This window comes from Lepidochelys kempii, chromosome 10 (genome assembly GCF_965140265.1).
Source record: "Lepidochelys kempii isolate rLepKem1 chromosome 10, rLepKem1.hap2, whole genome shotgun sequence".
Classification (NCBI taxonomy): domain Eukaryota; kingdom Metazoa; phylum Chordata; order Testudines; family Cheloniidae; genus Lepidochelys; species Lepidochelys kempii.
The window spans coordinates 4,104,913-4,119,156 of record NC_133265.1 but is presented as its reverse complement, the minus strand read 5'-3'; the positions used below and the strand labels follow the sequence as shown (position 1 = coordinate 4,119,156).

The 14,244-nt window shown below is 45.7% G+C and overlaps 1 protein-coding gene across 2 annotated transcripts in view; it reads left to right on the top strand.

The window, feature by feature from the left end:
* The window catches only part of NHERF2 (NHERF family PDZ scaffold protein 2), a 97,630-nt gene that overhangs the window by 79,223 nt on the left and 4,163 nt on the right, over positions 1–14,244 (top strand). Inside the window, exons 3-6 of one of the 2 annotated variants that reach the window (XM_073361717.1) lie at positions 1,683–1,862; positions 8,003–8,156; positions 10,781–10,824; positions 11,612–11,674. In XM_073361717.1, coding sequence (XP_073217818.1) covers positions 1,683–1,862; positions 8,003–8,156; positions 10,781–10,824; positions 11,612–11,674 — 441 coding nt within the window. Of the gene's footprint in view, positions 1–1,682; positions 1,863–8,002; positions 8,157–10,780; positions 10,825–11,608; positions 11,675–14,244 lie in introns of both variants that reach the window. The other variant, XM_073361716.1, reaches the window with a different exon arrangement.

Here is a 14,244-nt window from a genome sequence, read left to right as displayed (position 1 = left end):
TGAGATGGGCGGGGGCCGGAATTCAGCCCTGCTGGAAGCCAAGGGGACCTGGTTTCATGGAGTGGCTTGCCGGGACCATGGGAGTGCAGTGACTCTCCTCGGGCTGGCAGACGCATCACCAGCACTGAGTTAGAACCTCCCTAGTCCTTTATCGTTTGTGGAAAACCTTTTCCTCCGTGTTCTTGTGGGAGACACGGCTAGAGTCTGGGAAAACCACAGTGTCTCCTGAAGGCTGGACAGAGGGGTTCAGAAAGCCCCTTTGTGCAGTAATTCAAGCCGCGGTACCCAGACCCCTCTCTCTCTCTTTATCTGAGCATAGGTTGCTTTACTCCTAAAAGATTACACTACAGGTGTCTGGACACATTAGTTGTACCGGACGCGAAAGTGACTGGGCAATAATAGTCTGGTGTCTCTACCCCTCTGCCAAAACCAAGGATCTCTAAGTGTTTACACGTGTTAATAAGTGAAGTTCCACAACTCCTCTGAGCTAAGGAAATATAATCTGCCTCTTATCGATGGAGAAACTGGGGCTTGGTATGGGAAGTGTTGGGTCTGAGGCTGCAAAGCCAGGAATAAAGTCCAGGCCCTCTGTGCGTTAGCCCCAAGACTTCCTTCTTCTTAGTCCTCACAGAAGCTAGTTGGCGTTCCTCCCTGTCCAGGGTTCTGCACATGCTTCTATCAGCAGACAGGTTTCCGTAGTGCCAGACGCAAAGGCAGCACGTTCAATGTCATCGCCGTCGTCCGGTTTCATTGCACGCAGACCTCGCTCTTTTGGAAGGTCTTGTTCAGTTTCTTAATCATGACTCAGTAAGAAGAGACTTGCACAAATCCCTACAAAGCAACACCAGCAAGTTCTCCATGTTTTTTCCAAGACCATCCCAGAAATGTATGGACCATATCAGGGGCCCCATTAAGGTCCATAGCATGCCCTTTATCCACATGTCCTGACAACTTAGGGCACTTTTTGCAAGAGTGAGTGTGCTGATCGAATTGCAGTATGGACAATGCCATTCTACCTCCCTAAGTTCTGCCTGCAGTCTTCATTGTATAAAGGGCAATTATTCCATGGCCAGACGCCGAACCCATTGCACAGAATTCCTGTACAGTCTCCATGGCGCATCCCAGTGAGGGGGAGAGTGATCCTATGAGACAGCATGTGACTGGCTGTTAGGTTCTTCAGGATCCTTGCGAGTGAAAGGAGCTCGGTAAAGGGAAGATATTATAGCCATGTGCAGGGGCTGCTGACGTCAGCAGGATCAAGGGCACTATCCTCCCTTAAATTAATAAGTAAGGTTAATGCATTGTCTCCTAAATCCTGTGTTCTTCAAACAGGCTTTTGTTTCTCTGTTTCCTTTTCTGCTGGGACGGGAGCGTCAGACTCCTGTGTTTAGAGGGGGGAGTCCAAATTAATGGGTGTATTTTATTTGAGCAGTTTGTGATTCAGGAAATGCATTTTTCTTTCTTGTATCAGAATGGAGTCGGACAATTGGCTTTTTAAAATAGACTCAATTAGAGGAAATACATATGTTAACGTGTCCCTGTGTAGCTGGGAGAGGAGGGGGTCAGTATCTCAGATAGGCCGCTTCTTTGTTGGTTTTGTTTCTAATTGTTACATCTGCTTTTTTTTTTTTTTTTTAAAAAGCAGCAAATATAACGCTGTGTCTTTCATTCTCTTTCACCAGGATGTCAATGGACCAACACAGGAGCTGCATCCGCGTCTCTGTCACCTTAAGAAAGGCCCCAGTGGCTACGGGTTCAACCTCCACAGTGAAAAGTCCAAACCTGGGCAGTTCATCCGCTCGGTAGATCCCGATTCACCGGCCTCTAAAGCAGGCCTCCGACCCCAGGACAAGCTTGTCGAGGTAGGGGCTTGACGGCTCCTGGCAGGCAGACGGGTGGTGGGCTGGAAGGAACGTTGCAGGGAGGGAATCCTTGTTCTCTCCCAAAGATGTTGGTCATCATAACCCAAGCAAACGGTGCTGAGGTCTGGATCCTCAAAGGTATTTGGGGGCTGAATTCCCATTGATCTCAATGGAAGCCAGGCGCTTGACCACCTTTGAGGTCGTGTTGGGTTGAGAGCAGTGAGCAGGGCTTCAGTGGGTTCATGGGAAAGATTCCTGGGCTCCTGCTTTGTGAATGCTGCCTGGTGCACTTTGCCAAAGAGGCAGGTTGGCAGGAAAGGAACTAATCAGCTTCCAATTTTTATGAACCGTAACCACCATTAACATGCTGCCCTTCCTAGGGCCTCCCACGTGGGGATCTCAGAGCATAGTGCCTACATCAGTGAATTAATCCTCCGAGGCAGATCAGTGGTTCCCCTATTGTACAGATGGGGACCACAGAGAAGGTAAGTGGCTTGCCCAGTGTGTCACATGGAGTCTGTAGCAGAGCTGGGAACTGACCTCGGATCTCTTGAGGCTTAGTCCAGTGACTGACCCCCCAGAAGGCCATCATTCCACTTCCTCTTCTGTGTTACAAAACCCCAGCAAACCTTCCCATGGCAGAGAAAGTGAAGGAGTCTCTCTGGGACAATGCATTTCTCCTTTCAAGCATCCAGCAGCAGCTGGCTGGCTGTTGTAGGTACCACTGCAGAGAGTGGTTTTGCAATCCTACAATGATGCTTCACTCTTTCAGCCAGTGCAGCTGTCTGGCTGCTCCATCTCCTTGGAGGGAATCAGTCTCGCTTCCCTGGATTAAGCTCTGCAGTTGATTAAATGCAGCCAGTCTTAATCACTGGTCTGAATTCTAAAGAACAGTGCTAATTGCCCTGGTTAGCTAGAGCCGCCTTCTGCCCATTGTATCAGAGGGTAGCTGTGTTAGTCTGGATCTGTAAAACTGGGAAAGAGTCCCGTGGCACCTTATAGACTAACAGCCGTATTGGAGCATAAGCTTTCGGGGGTGAATACCCACTTCATCAGATGCATCTATTGCATATTCACCCACGAAAGCTTATGCTCCAATACGGCTGTTAGTCTGTAAGGTGCCACAGGACTCTTTGCCTCTTCTGCCCATTGGTGAGGAGTGGAATGCTTTAAGTGGCCTTCAGAGAGCCAGCTGCTGCCACAGGGCTTTCTTCATCCAGCCGCTGTGCTTTTCTCAGCTGTGCCTTTTGGGCACTAACCCGCTTTGGGATCTCCAAACTTGCGTGCCCCTTTTACACAAAGATTGGGGATGAGCTGTAAAGTCCAGATCTAAACTTCCCTAGTTTGAGGGAAGTGTGTGTCTGGATCCAGGGATTTGGCTTGAGCCCAGACATCAGCAGGAAACAAGCCCAGTCTTTGGTAGCATCTCCCTGCCAGACACCGGAGTAATGTGGAGCGAAGCTCAGGACATTTGCTGCTTCTTCTGCAATGTCAGCCGCTGGGCTGCCCCATGATGCACCTGTGATCCTTTTAAATAACATCTTACACAGCCTCTTCCATCCCCAGAAGACCCAGCACATTTTGCAGATGATGGACAGAATTCTCTCTGCTTTGCACTAGGGGTCTCTTGCAAGTTCCAGGTAGTAGCTTCCACTGACCTGTGTGAAGTGGCATCAGCCAAATGTAGCTAGAGAAGCCGTGCCAGAAATATAGGAGAATTTTTGACCTATGAGTAGCAATCGCTTTACCTGTCACTAAAATGAAGCCACCTCTGGAGTGGTGTATGGCAGCTGTTTAACAGCACACAACATTGCTACCACACCACAGTTTAGGACAGGAAATGAAGCCTAATGTAACCAGTTAAAACTGTAGTAACAAACTATGCAAATAGACTTTAAAACATGAAATTGTGGATTGTGGTGGGTTAGTACAAAAATCATCCTTTAAAGGAATTTGCTCTTCACTTAATTGTGAACAATAGAAATATTTAAAATGGCAGAACCACCTTCCCTTAAATGTAATTGCTTTAATTTAATTAATGTAATTTTTACTACTCTATAAGAATGACCATTAAAAGCTCTGCATGCTCTTGACAATATTTTTAAATTACACTAATAAATAAACAGAGCTGTCCATTAATCCAAGATCAAATTCTCCAGCAGCAACTTATTTTGTCATTATTTAAAATTTATATCATGGTAGCACCTAGAGACCATCCAAGTCAGAGCCCCATAGCTTGGTGCTGTACAAACCTACAGTAAATTCCAGTCTCTGTCCCAAAGAGGTAGTTTAAACCCTTCCCCTGGGATCCCACACCACCACTACTCAGCCCTAGCAACCACCTTCCAGGCTAGGGGTCAAAGATGGGTCTTGCACATGCTCTGAAGGTTAGCAAACTCAGACTATTACTTACCAATAGTGGAAGTGTGTTCCAAAGGCCCGGCAGGGTGAGTGGGGAGGAGTGTGCACTGAGATACAGCAAAGCACTTTGCCTGGCTTTAAAACCATTAATAATCCCATCGACCTCAATGGGGACTACTTGTGCACTTCGTTAGGCACGTGCTGACCGGCTTTGCTGAATTGGGGCCTGCCTGCAGTCTGTCTCCATGAAAGGAATGTATTAATTGGTGCTGGGGTGTGTGAGTGTCTCAGATTATCTTGATTTTTGGAGAGAGACAGTCGTGCTCTAAATACCGCTTGAACACGAATGCCTGGTTGCAGTGAACCCTGCCTGCGTCTTGCCCTGACACCAGGTGTTCGTCAAGGGCTGAGCACTCACTTTCCTGGCACCTGAATGTTTAAAGCATAAAGCCGTGCATATGTCTGGGAGGGGGAGCACTAGTGGAGGGGGGGCACTTTATGGCCGAGCATTATGTCACTGCGTGGCATCTTATTATTTATTTATCCGTCCCTGGCGCAGCCCCCGACACGCACAAAGAGGCAAGAGGCGACCTGGAGCCTCCAGAAACCTGATCCATGCACTGGCTCTTTGGGCTTAAATAAATATTTGATGCTAAACAGCTCCCCTGTGCTGAGGCGAGCCAGGGATTGTGGGTAAAGAGCTGCCCCCTGCCTGGGAAGGCAGAGCCTGCAGGGAGCTGGGTTTCAAACCACACCTCCACATCAGCCTCCCCGCTCCACGGGAATCCGGGAATCTCTTAGCTGGCCCAGACGTTTGTTTAATCGGGGGTGAGCGCCAGGTAGGGTGACCAGACAGCAAGTGTGAAAAATCAGGACAGAGGGTGGGAGGCAAAAGGAGCCTGTATAAGAAAAAGACCCAAAAATTGGGACTGTCCCTATAAAAGTGGGACATCTGGTCACCCTAGCGCCAGGCAGTAACTGATGTGAACTGAAAAATCTCACCAAAGCCTCATAGGGGTGGGGTAGCCAGGGTTAATAAAGCCAGGAGCTCCCTGATCCGAGCCCTGGGCGATCCAAGATGCTCCCATTCCCAGCCTTAGCCACCCTTGGGCCCCCATGCCAGCCGTGCCCCGAGACCTGAATTCACAGACGGGCAAGCTGCTTAGCTTCTGCGGCAAGAGTTATGGAGAGAAGGTAGCCCCCCTTGCTAGGGGATGGAGAGGAGGCAGAGAGCCTAGGTGTGCATTAGTGTTAGCTGCAGCTGTGGCTGGCCCTGGTACCAGTGGGCCAGGACACTGGCCCTGGTTTAGTAGAGATGGGCCCTGAATTCACCCCTCTGAGCCAAACCCTCCCAAATGTAGGGATGAGGTTGAGCTTCCCAGCCAGCCCCCATCTCTAGATTTGTGGAACTAACTAGACCCCTGCTGTTTTCTAGGTGTTTCTCTCTCTCTCCCCAGCCCCTAAGTGGGGTCTCCACCCATTCGCTAGACAGGGTCCCCTCATGATGTGATGCTAAATGGTGATGCACCAAGAGTTCGGGTGTCCATGTGGCAATATAACGGCCTTTCGGGGAAAACAAGTTTTACCCAGACATATATATCATGACCTGTCTAGTCTGGTATCCTGATTCTTGCAGTCACCAATACCTGAATGTTTAGGGTAAGGTGAAACCCCACTCAAAGGTACTTAGCCGCCCAGGAGTGAATCTGGAGTTAGATCTTGCTCAGGTCTCCTTGGGTCCACTCCAGGCTCTGCTACTGACTTGGTGTATAATGCTGGGCAAGTCGCTTCACAACTCTTTGCTTCAGTTTCCTGTTTATAGCTGGGGGAAGGTAATACTGACCTGCATTAGGTCGGGGGTGGAAGACAAAATATGTTAATATTTGTAAAGTGCTTTGAAATCCTTGTATGAAAGGCACTGCAGGAGAGTAAACTGCAGTGCTGTGATGATGTGGGGCTGAAAAAGTGATTCAGTGGGTCAGAAAGGAAGCAGCCGATGCCCTGAAACATGACATTTAAGTTATCCTGTCCTACATGCGTAATAAAGATATAATTGATTTTAAAATTATCCAGGCCTTTTAACAGAAACACCGTCACAGGAGCTAACGACCTTTTTGCAGGGAACGATATCTCAGCGCTTTAGCTCACTCAACGCTCATTGTGATATTAGAGTAGCTAGATGTTTTTAGCGGGCTGGATAATTTCATTACCGACTGTCGTCGTAGTACACGTTTCCAGTGAGATGATCGACTATATCTGTTGTGCTACTGTTAGGACTAAATCAACACATCTGGTTTGAAATCTACTGAGCCTTCTTTTTAAGATGCAAAGCGCAAATCTGATGAGGAATTGGCGGTTTGAGGTTTTGTAACCAAATGAAAAGAATGCGATTAAACAATTAGTGCTCAAAGTGGTTCACTGAGCGGACCCAATGGAGACGGCTGTATCTAGAAACAATGAGTGGCTCGGCAGCACCCGGATCTTGTCACTCAGGACGCAGAGTGTACTCACTCAACACCAGGAATAATGGTTCGCGGTTACAATTGTTCCTCCTGTGTTGCATGGAATAATGAAGAGAATAATTATCTCCGTCCTTTACAGGCACCAATTAGCATCCAACAAAGGGCAGCAATTAATCACTGCATCCAGTATTCGGAGAGAGATGCACCGCTCTGTTTAGCCAGGGCAGACATGCGAGCAAGTAGGCAATCCTTTTCTCCAGTGTGAGGGTTTTGTCACACTTTTTAAAGATGGCCACGTGGCACTGCCTCATGAGTGGGAGACCTGCAGTAAAGTCCTGACTGCAGCCATCCCAGCTGTGGAGACCTGGTCTTGTGGAGAGAAAGGACCAACCAGTGGCTTGGACTGGGAAGGGGAAGATACTATTGGGATCAGTTGGGCTGTGATATAGTCTTCCAAGGAGAGAAGTATTGGGGGCTTAGGCCCTTTAGAAGCACACTAGGCAAACCATTGGAGAGTATGCTGGAGGGGACTGCAATGGCCAGTGGGGGTAGATTAGGTGTGGCCTAATGGACTTTGTCCCCCCTGACACCAGTGATAGAAGTAGAAGAATTTTAAAAGCCCCTTGAAAGCTGCCCAGCTGGTAGGAGACTTGAGTTCAGTATCAGAGACACCTGCTCCCATGACCAGTGGAACATGCACATTCAGGACATGGGAAAAAGGCAGAGGTGACCTGGGAGTTGATGGGACCTAAAGGAAGATGCTCTTGCAGGGATCTTTCGGTGGCCATCCGAATGAAAGTTCACCAAGCTCTTCTCTGGGTACAGTTCTATCTAACTTGCCTGTGCGTTCAAGGCAAAACCTACGACGAGCTTGGTAGGACATGGTGGCTAGCATGAAAGGAAGAAGAGTCTTTAGCTCTTGTGTCCCCCTATCTTCAAACCCAGAAGTGGGGAGCATCCCCTCTTGTTGAGGGCTAGCGGAGCCAATTGTTGGTTTGAGGGCCAGGAACTGGAGAACCAGCATCATTCCTAGGGGAAAAAATTACCTTTGAGGCTGTTAATTTAGCTGGGAAAATGCACGTGTGGAGTTATTCCAGCTGGTGAGGTGAGGTTCCTGATGTGGTCGTGTGCAGCACCACGCATTTTACAAAGAGATGCTCGGGCTTTTGCACTGAGGCTGGTACGTAAGCTAAATGCTGCTCCCCAACAGTGCTTAGGAGATAAACCTCTAAAGTTGCTGGTGCCCTAAGGATGGTGCTTTTTGCGTCGGTGTGTGACCTACCCAGAAGCATTCACGCCCCTGTTGTCCCTTTGCAGGTGAACGGGATAAATGTGGAAGGCATGAAACACTCCGAGGTTGTGTCAAACATCAAGTCCAAGGAGAATGAAGCCAAGCTCCTAGTGGTGGATCCCGAAACAGATGAATACTTCAAGAAACTGGGGATAATCCCCACGGAGGAGCACATAAAAGGTGAGACCATCCTTACTCCCAGGTGATTGTACCCTGCTCTCCACAGTTATGAGCTTGGGGTCGGACTTTCAAAAGTGATTTAGAACCACAGGTCCCAGTGACTTCCTCTGTCAGTCTAGGTGCTGACTAACTTCTGCTAGTTACCTGAGCCTCTATGAGGTTTTTATAAATAGAAATAACAATACTTTCCAGGCAATCCAAACATTTATATATTTTTAAACAATTCATAATTAACCCATGGAACTCCCTGCCACAAGATCTTAGGTAGGATTCAGAAGAGAATCAGACATTGATATGAATAATAAGCATGTCATGTATAACTAGTTAGGGTAAATGTTTCGAAGAGACATCAATCCTCATACTTCAGGACATAAGATGAACACTAACTGTCTGAGGTTAGGAAGAAACTTCTACTAATAGCAGATTATTATTACACAATTTCAGGCATTTCTTTCAGTTTCCTCTGAAGCATTTGGCATTGTCAGAAGCAGGCTATCAAACTAGATGACCCATTGGTCTGATTCAGTGATGACCGTTCCTAAGTCCCAAAGACAACATGTCCCATATATGAGGGAGGGGCAAGGAAGTCTGGAAAGGGACTCAGAATAGAGCCTGCAAGTTATTCCACTGTTGTCCTGGGGTGTATTTTCTCTAACTTAAAATGTCTGGATTTGGACACCAGAGGAAAAAATGTAAAGATCCTTTAACTTCTCGTAGCCTTTAGGAAGCATGTGCATGTATGCATATGTACAGACACACAGAGCAAGTGCCATGTGTACGTGAAGGAAGACATTTCACAGGACAGCAATAGCTCTGATAATTGGTGCAATAAATATTATCCTTGCTGTTGGGAACTAGCAGAGAAAGCTGCCTGTCTACTATCTGACCTGTGGAGCTGCAGACTCCTGTGCTGGGAGAGATCTCTGCATTCCACCAAACACATATTTCCCTCCTTGCTGGCTCGCTGAATGGGGAGCTCTGTTTTTCAACACAGCTGTTTCTTATCTAAACTGAATTCTAGCTCAGGCAATCACTTTGCCCTTTCAAGTATTCAGTGGAGAGAGCTGTCCAAAAAACCAGGTCAAACAATTCTAAGATCCACCCGGGGGAAAGTCGTGTCAGATGCTCAGAATTCAAAATGGGAACAAACAGGAGATGATGCGAGAAGGACTCTGCTGTTGGCACAAATGATAATGAAGCCCTTGTTTGCTGCTTGAGGAGGTGGAACCAGAGTTACTGAGATACGCATCATGTTCAGTTACCTCTTCAAGCAGCGTGTCCCAGCATCAAAACTCAGACTGCAACACTCGACTGTTTTGTCACCTTTTCTTTGCAGATCTCATGATCACTAGGAATCGGGCCGGTATAGCTGCGAATATAGGGACAGATTGAGTTTAAAAACACCCAACAATGCAATCTGGGTTTTTGTACCACCCTAGATCTCAAATTAGGATGGTTGTTTCAAATCACCCTGGCTTTCGCTGGGTCACTACTTGTGCAGACTTTGCCGGGCTATTGTTTTCGGCTGTGCCAGTGGCTGAATCCTGAAAGCTGGGCTGGTAGATCTTTAGGACAGTCCTGAAATACTTTTGGCATTGGCACGATGTCACGACAGACATGGTGATGCAGCGCCTTGCTATTAGAAGTGGCCCCTTTGGATTTTCATGGTTTGGAAATTGCCCCGAATTTACCCCTGGCACATTGGCATTGAGCACTGTTAGCTCCTGCTTTACTGGATTTTGTGTGCACCTAATTATTAATATTTATTACGATAGCCTCCAGAAGTCCCCATGGGGACCACGGTCTTGTTGTGCCGGGTGTTGCACAACCACACACAAAACGCAGTCCTTGCCCAAGAAACTGACAGCCTACACAGAAGGATTACCTATTTAATACGGGCTGTTCTGTGATGGGCACATCTGTACTGTCTGTTGATTGCATCTCATCTGTTCCAAGCTTCCTTCCTAACAGGGATGCGAAATTGTTGACTGGCAACTCATCTAAGTTGTTGCCCTTCGTTAATAGTGCACGATAATTGGAGGGCAGTGAAAGATGTTACAAAAATGCAAAATGACTCCAAAACCAGGTCCGTTCCCCCCCACCCCCCCACCTACCCACAGGTACTCATTTTATTGTGAAATTGACAAGGTGACAATTGCAGCAAAGAATATTGCTTGGGCATGTAAGTATTCTAAGTCCAGGACAGTCTGTTTTTTTTTAGCAAAAATGGCTTTGTGTTGTGTTTGATTCAGAAAAGAAGCGACTTCATCCCCAAAGGATCCATGAAGTGACTTTTTGTTGTTTTTTGGTTTTTTGGTGGGGGGTGAAATCAAATGAAATGGGGCAGGGGGGATTAAAAAGAAGCTGGGTCACAGAAGAGAAACCCAAGGGAATGAATAGGTTTTTGTAGGGGCTCATAAACAGCCTGGGTGCAGTCTATGACTCCAGGAGGACGTACATGCCTCACTTCATATGGCCGGCAGAGAGTGCTCCACTCCATTAACCCTGGAAATGGGAAAGGCGTGTGAGTTCCCAGGGTGGGTATGCTAGAGGAAGCTCTGTCTGACACATGTCAGTCTCAGGTTAAATGTATTTACCAGGGTTTTACTTTGCTTGGTCTGTAGGTGGAATTCCTCAGCCTATTTCTAATGGGTCTGCACAAACCCAGGTGAGTGTCTGTCCTTGGCATCCTATTCTTATTAATCAGATAGACTCCAATTGCTGGAAAAAGCCTAGCAGAGATCTAGCTATTTTGAGAGCCAAATCTGTCCAAGGAGCAATGTCAACATCCCAATTCACCTTGTTTTGGGACGACATGTGACCTTGTCATCAGAGTGGGGAGCTGGAGTCAGGACTCCTGGGCTCTCATCCCAGCTTTGCCTCTGACTCACCTTGTAATCTGGAGCAAGGTGACTGCCTCAGTTTGCCCAGCTATAAAGTTGGGATGACCACTGCCTCAGGGAGGGTTCTGAGGCTTATTTAGCTTAATTAACATATATTGAATTTGATTACTTCCCTCTGCAGCTTTTAATTCAAAGTTGGCCTCTCTGCTCTTTAATTTCCTGCTCCTGCAACATGCAGAGAACAGGAGTCGTTGCTAAATGAGAGTGGAGACACAGGGCAAACTCTGCTCTGGGGTAAGTGGATGGAGCTCCATCGACGACGATGAATTGTAACTGGACCCTGCCTCCACCAGGTCTGTGCTGGAGGAGAGCGCCTATATAATTTGCTAGTAAACACTTGCGTTTTTTTGTCACTTGAATTTACAGGTCCCTCTCTCCCCCCACCCCCCTTCAGTCTTTGTTTTGCAGCCAGCCATGTGTTTGGTGTTATTCTCCACTTGGCAGAATTGGCTCTGATCTGATCTCATGAGGCTGTAAACGCCACATAGTGTTTTTCATCTCACTTTATGCGTGTATCTGCAATGTACATATTAACATTTCCATTCCCAGCAGCTGAACGGCGGATCCATGTCTTCATCCCATAGCGATCTACAAAGTCCTGAGAAGGAATCAGAGGTAAAAATACATTTTTACAAATGTTCTTTTTTCATATTCTATAAACATGCATATTAAATACCCTTTCAGTCTTAGGTTCAGAGTTGGGTATAATTGTATTGTACCTTTCTAAACTCACCCAGCAGTTAGACAACAAGATTTCTTCTTCATTGCCTGCCCAAAACTAACATGTAGTGTTCTTGTGAGCTGTTAAACAGCTTCCAGCCCAGAGGTGGGTGCATTTCTATGATGGGTGAGCAATCTCTATAGTTTCTGAAGTAGTTCTAGGATCCCATGGGATGAAAGATGTTGGGAAAATGCAATATGATGATGTTGCAAAAAATGTTAATGCAGGGAAAATAATCCACTGAAAACTAGCAAATGAAAAAACCCCAAACCCACGACTAAAACATGTAATTACATTTTTTTTTTGGGGGGGGGGGAGAAACTAAAAACCATGATGACTTGTTCTTGCTTTAAGCTGTGCAGAAGCTAAAATGTGCAGGGTTTGATTAAATGGAGTTTAAAAGGACTACTGAGAGGCTCAAATTACTTGGATTGCTTCTGTCTCTTGTGAGTGAACCACTGACTCCATGTGCTGGAGTCCAAACTGTGCATTCTTTCCACTCTTTGTCAGGGGTACAGGAAAGCTTCCTGGTTTCATGTGGCCTCTGCCAGAGGCAGATGTCCCATATTAATACAGACAACAAGTTTTGCAAGGATTCTGATGCACCGTTGTGCTGCTTATTTGTTTACTTAGTTAGGCCCCCATCCTGTAAAGACTTAACCCCTTTGTGTACTGTGAAGTCAGTAAGCTAGGCATGGTGTGTAAAGTTAAGCATGAGTGGCTTGGAGGAGGAGGGCTTTACTGCACAGCATTATTTGGACTTCTCAGCCTGTTTATTCCAGTTAAGGACACACAGAAACCAGCAGTTTTAGGAAGCACAATGCAGAACCAAGACTTTCTATAACCTAAATGTCACAAGTCACGCTTTAGCCTAAATGATTTAGCACCCAAAAGGGAAATAAATGGGTTAGAGGTAAACTTGGGTCTAAAACAAGGGACAGGTGAGAAGTAGAGTAATAACTGAGGGAGACAATTGGTTACCTCATTAAAAGGGTTCACTGGTACCGTTGCATTAGCCTGGTATAAGGTTTAAGTGAAATGTATACATTCAGCTAATTTTATGCCTCAAATATAATCATATTAAATACAGTTGCATGGAAGGATTTTACAATATCTAATAGGTATAGACATGTTTCATTAATTAAAAAATTGAATACAAATTTCAGGATTATTTTTTTAAATTAAACTGTTCTCTACCTACTGAAAAGCTAGACTTTTTGTAGTATTGTGCTAAGGCCTGAGAATCAGAATTGGACACTGAAATTGATCACTCTTTCATTGTTCAAAGTTGAATGAAAGATTAAAAGCAAACACATGGCTTAAAAGAGAGAAAAGATTAGATTTATAACACTTCTAATTTTACTAATTTAGCATGTGGTTAGTAAAAGAAGTAAGTGATTTCTAAAGTTTTGAGTTGTGTCCTTTAACTTTCATTCTTGTCATGCCTTGGAATTGTTCACTAAAAATAAAGAAATGCATCAGCCAAAAGCCCCGATTTGGAAAAGTGACTTGACTCTGGATGTCTCTGATTTTTGTGCCCAACTAGAAACATCCTAAAGAGCCTAAAATTTCAGAAAATACTGAGCACCCACCCTCTGAAATCAGGTCCCTTGAAGGTGTCATATATTGCATGTCTAAAAATGTAGGCACCCAAAATAAATCACTTTTTAAAAAACCATGAACAAAGTGTTCTAAAGTTAGGTATCTGAATTCATAGTTAGGTGCTTAATAAAAGTGACCTGATTTTCAGAGATTGAATCAGTGGAAGAATTGGTGATCTGTACCCCTGAAATCTGGCCATTTTCATTCAGGTGCCTAACTTAGACACCTCAGTTTGAAAAAAGTGGCCATGGCCATTTTGGGGGTAAACGCTGGAAGTGTCGGTTGGAGTTTCAGCTGCATGGTGTCAGTGAGAGTGGTGCAGACAAATGGCTCTAAAAACTTCCCTTAAACTTGAAGGGCATGTCTCTCCATTTTATTGCACCTGGTGAAATCGCTTCCAGCAGTGCAAAGTGAGTATAAAATCCTACTATTCAGATTGGGTGGCATTTTACACTTTTTCCTGGTGTAAATGACCACACAAGGCAATGAAGAATCAGGCCTTTAGCCCAGTTTTCTACCTAAGAACTTCATGATTTTATGACGGGGCTGAAAATGCGAATGTCTTTCCAACTTTTGAGCTTCACTTTGTAGCTCTTTCCTGAATGCAGGTTCTCTCACAAAAACCTGCTCAATGCAAATGCAATTCCTGAAGCAGTAAGCTTTAAATTAAGCTCCATATTCAGCCTGTCTATGATACGAACATTCTAACTAAAGAAGTCATAGCAGAAAAGATACTTCCTTGTGCTCCAATGCTCTGCCAGTGCAAGTTAATGGACTGAGTCCCAATTAAATAATCTTTGTTCTTAGCATGAAGAGGGTAGTGCAGTAATGCAATTTAAGGCCTGCAGTAAAATGTCTCTTC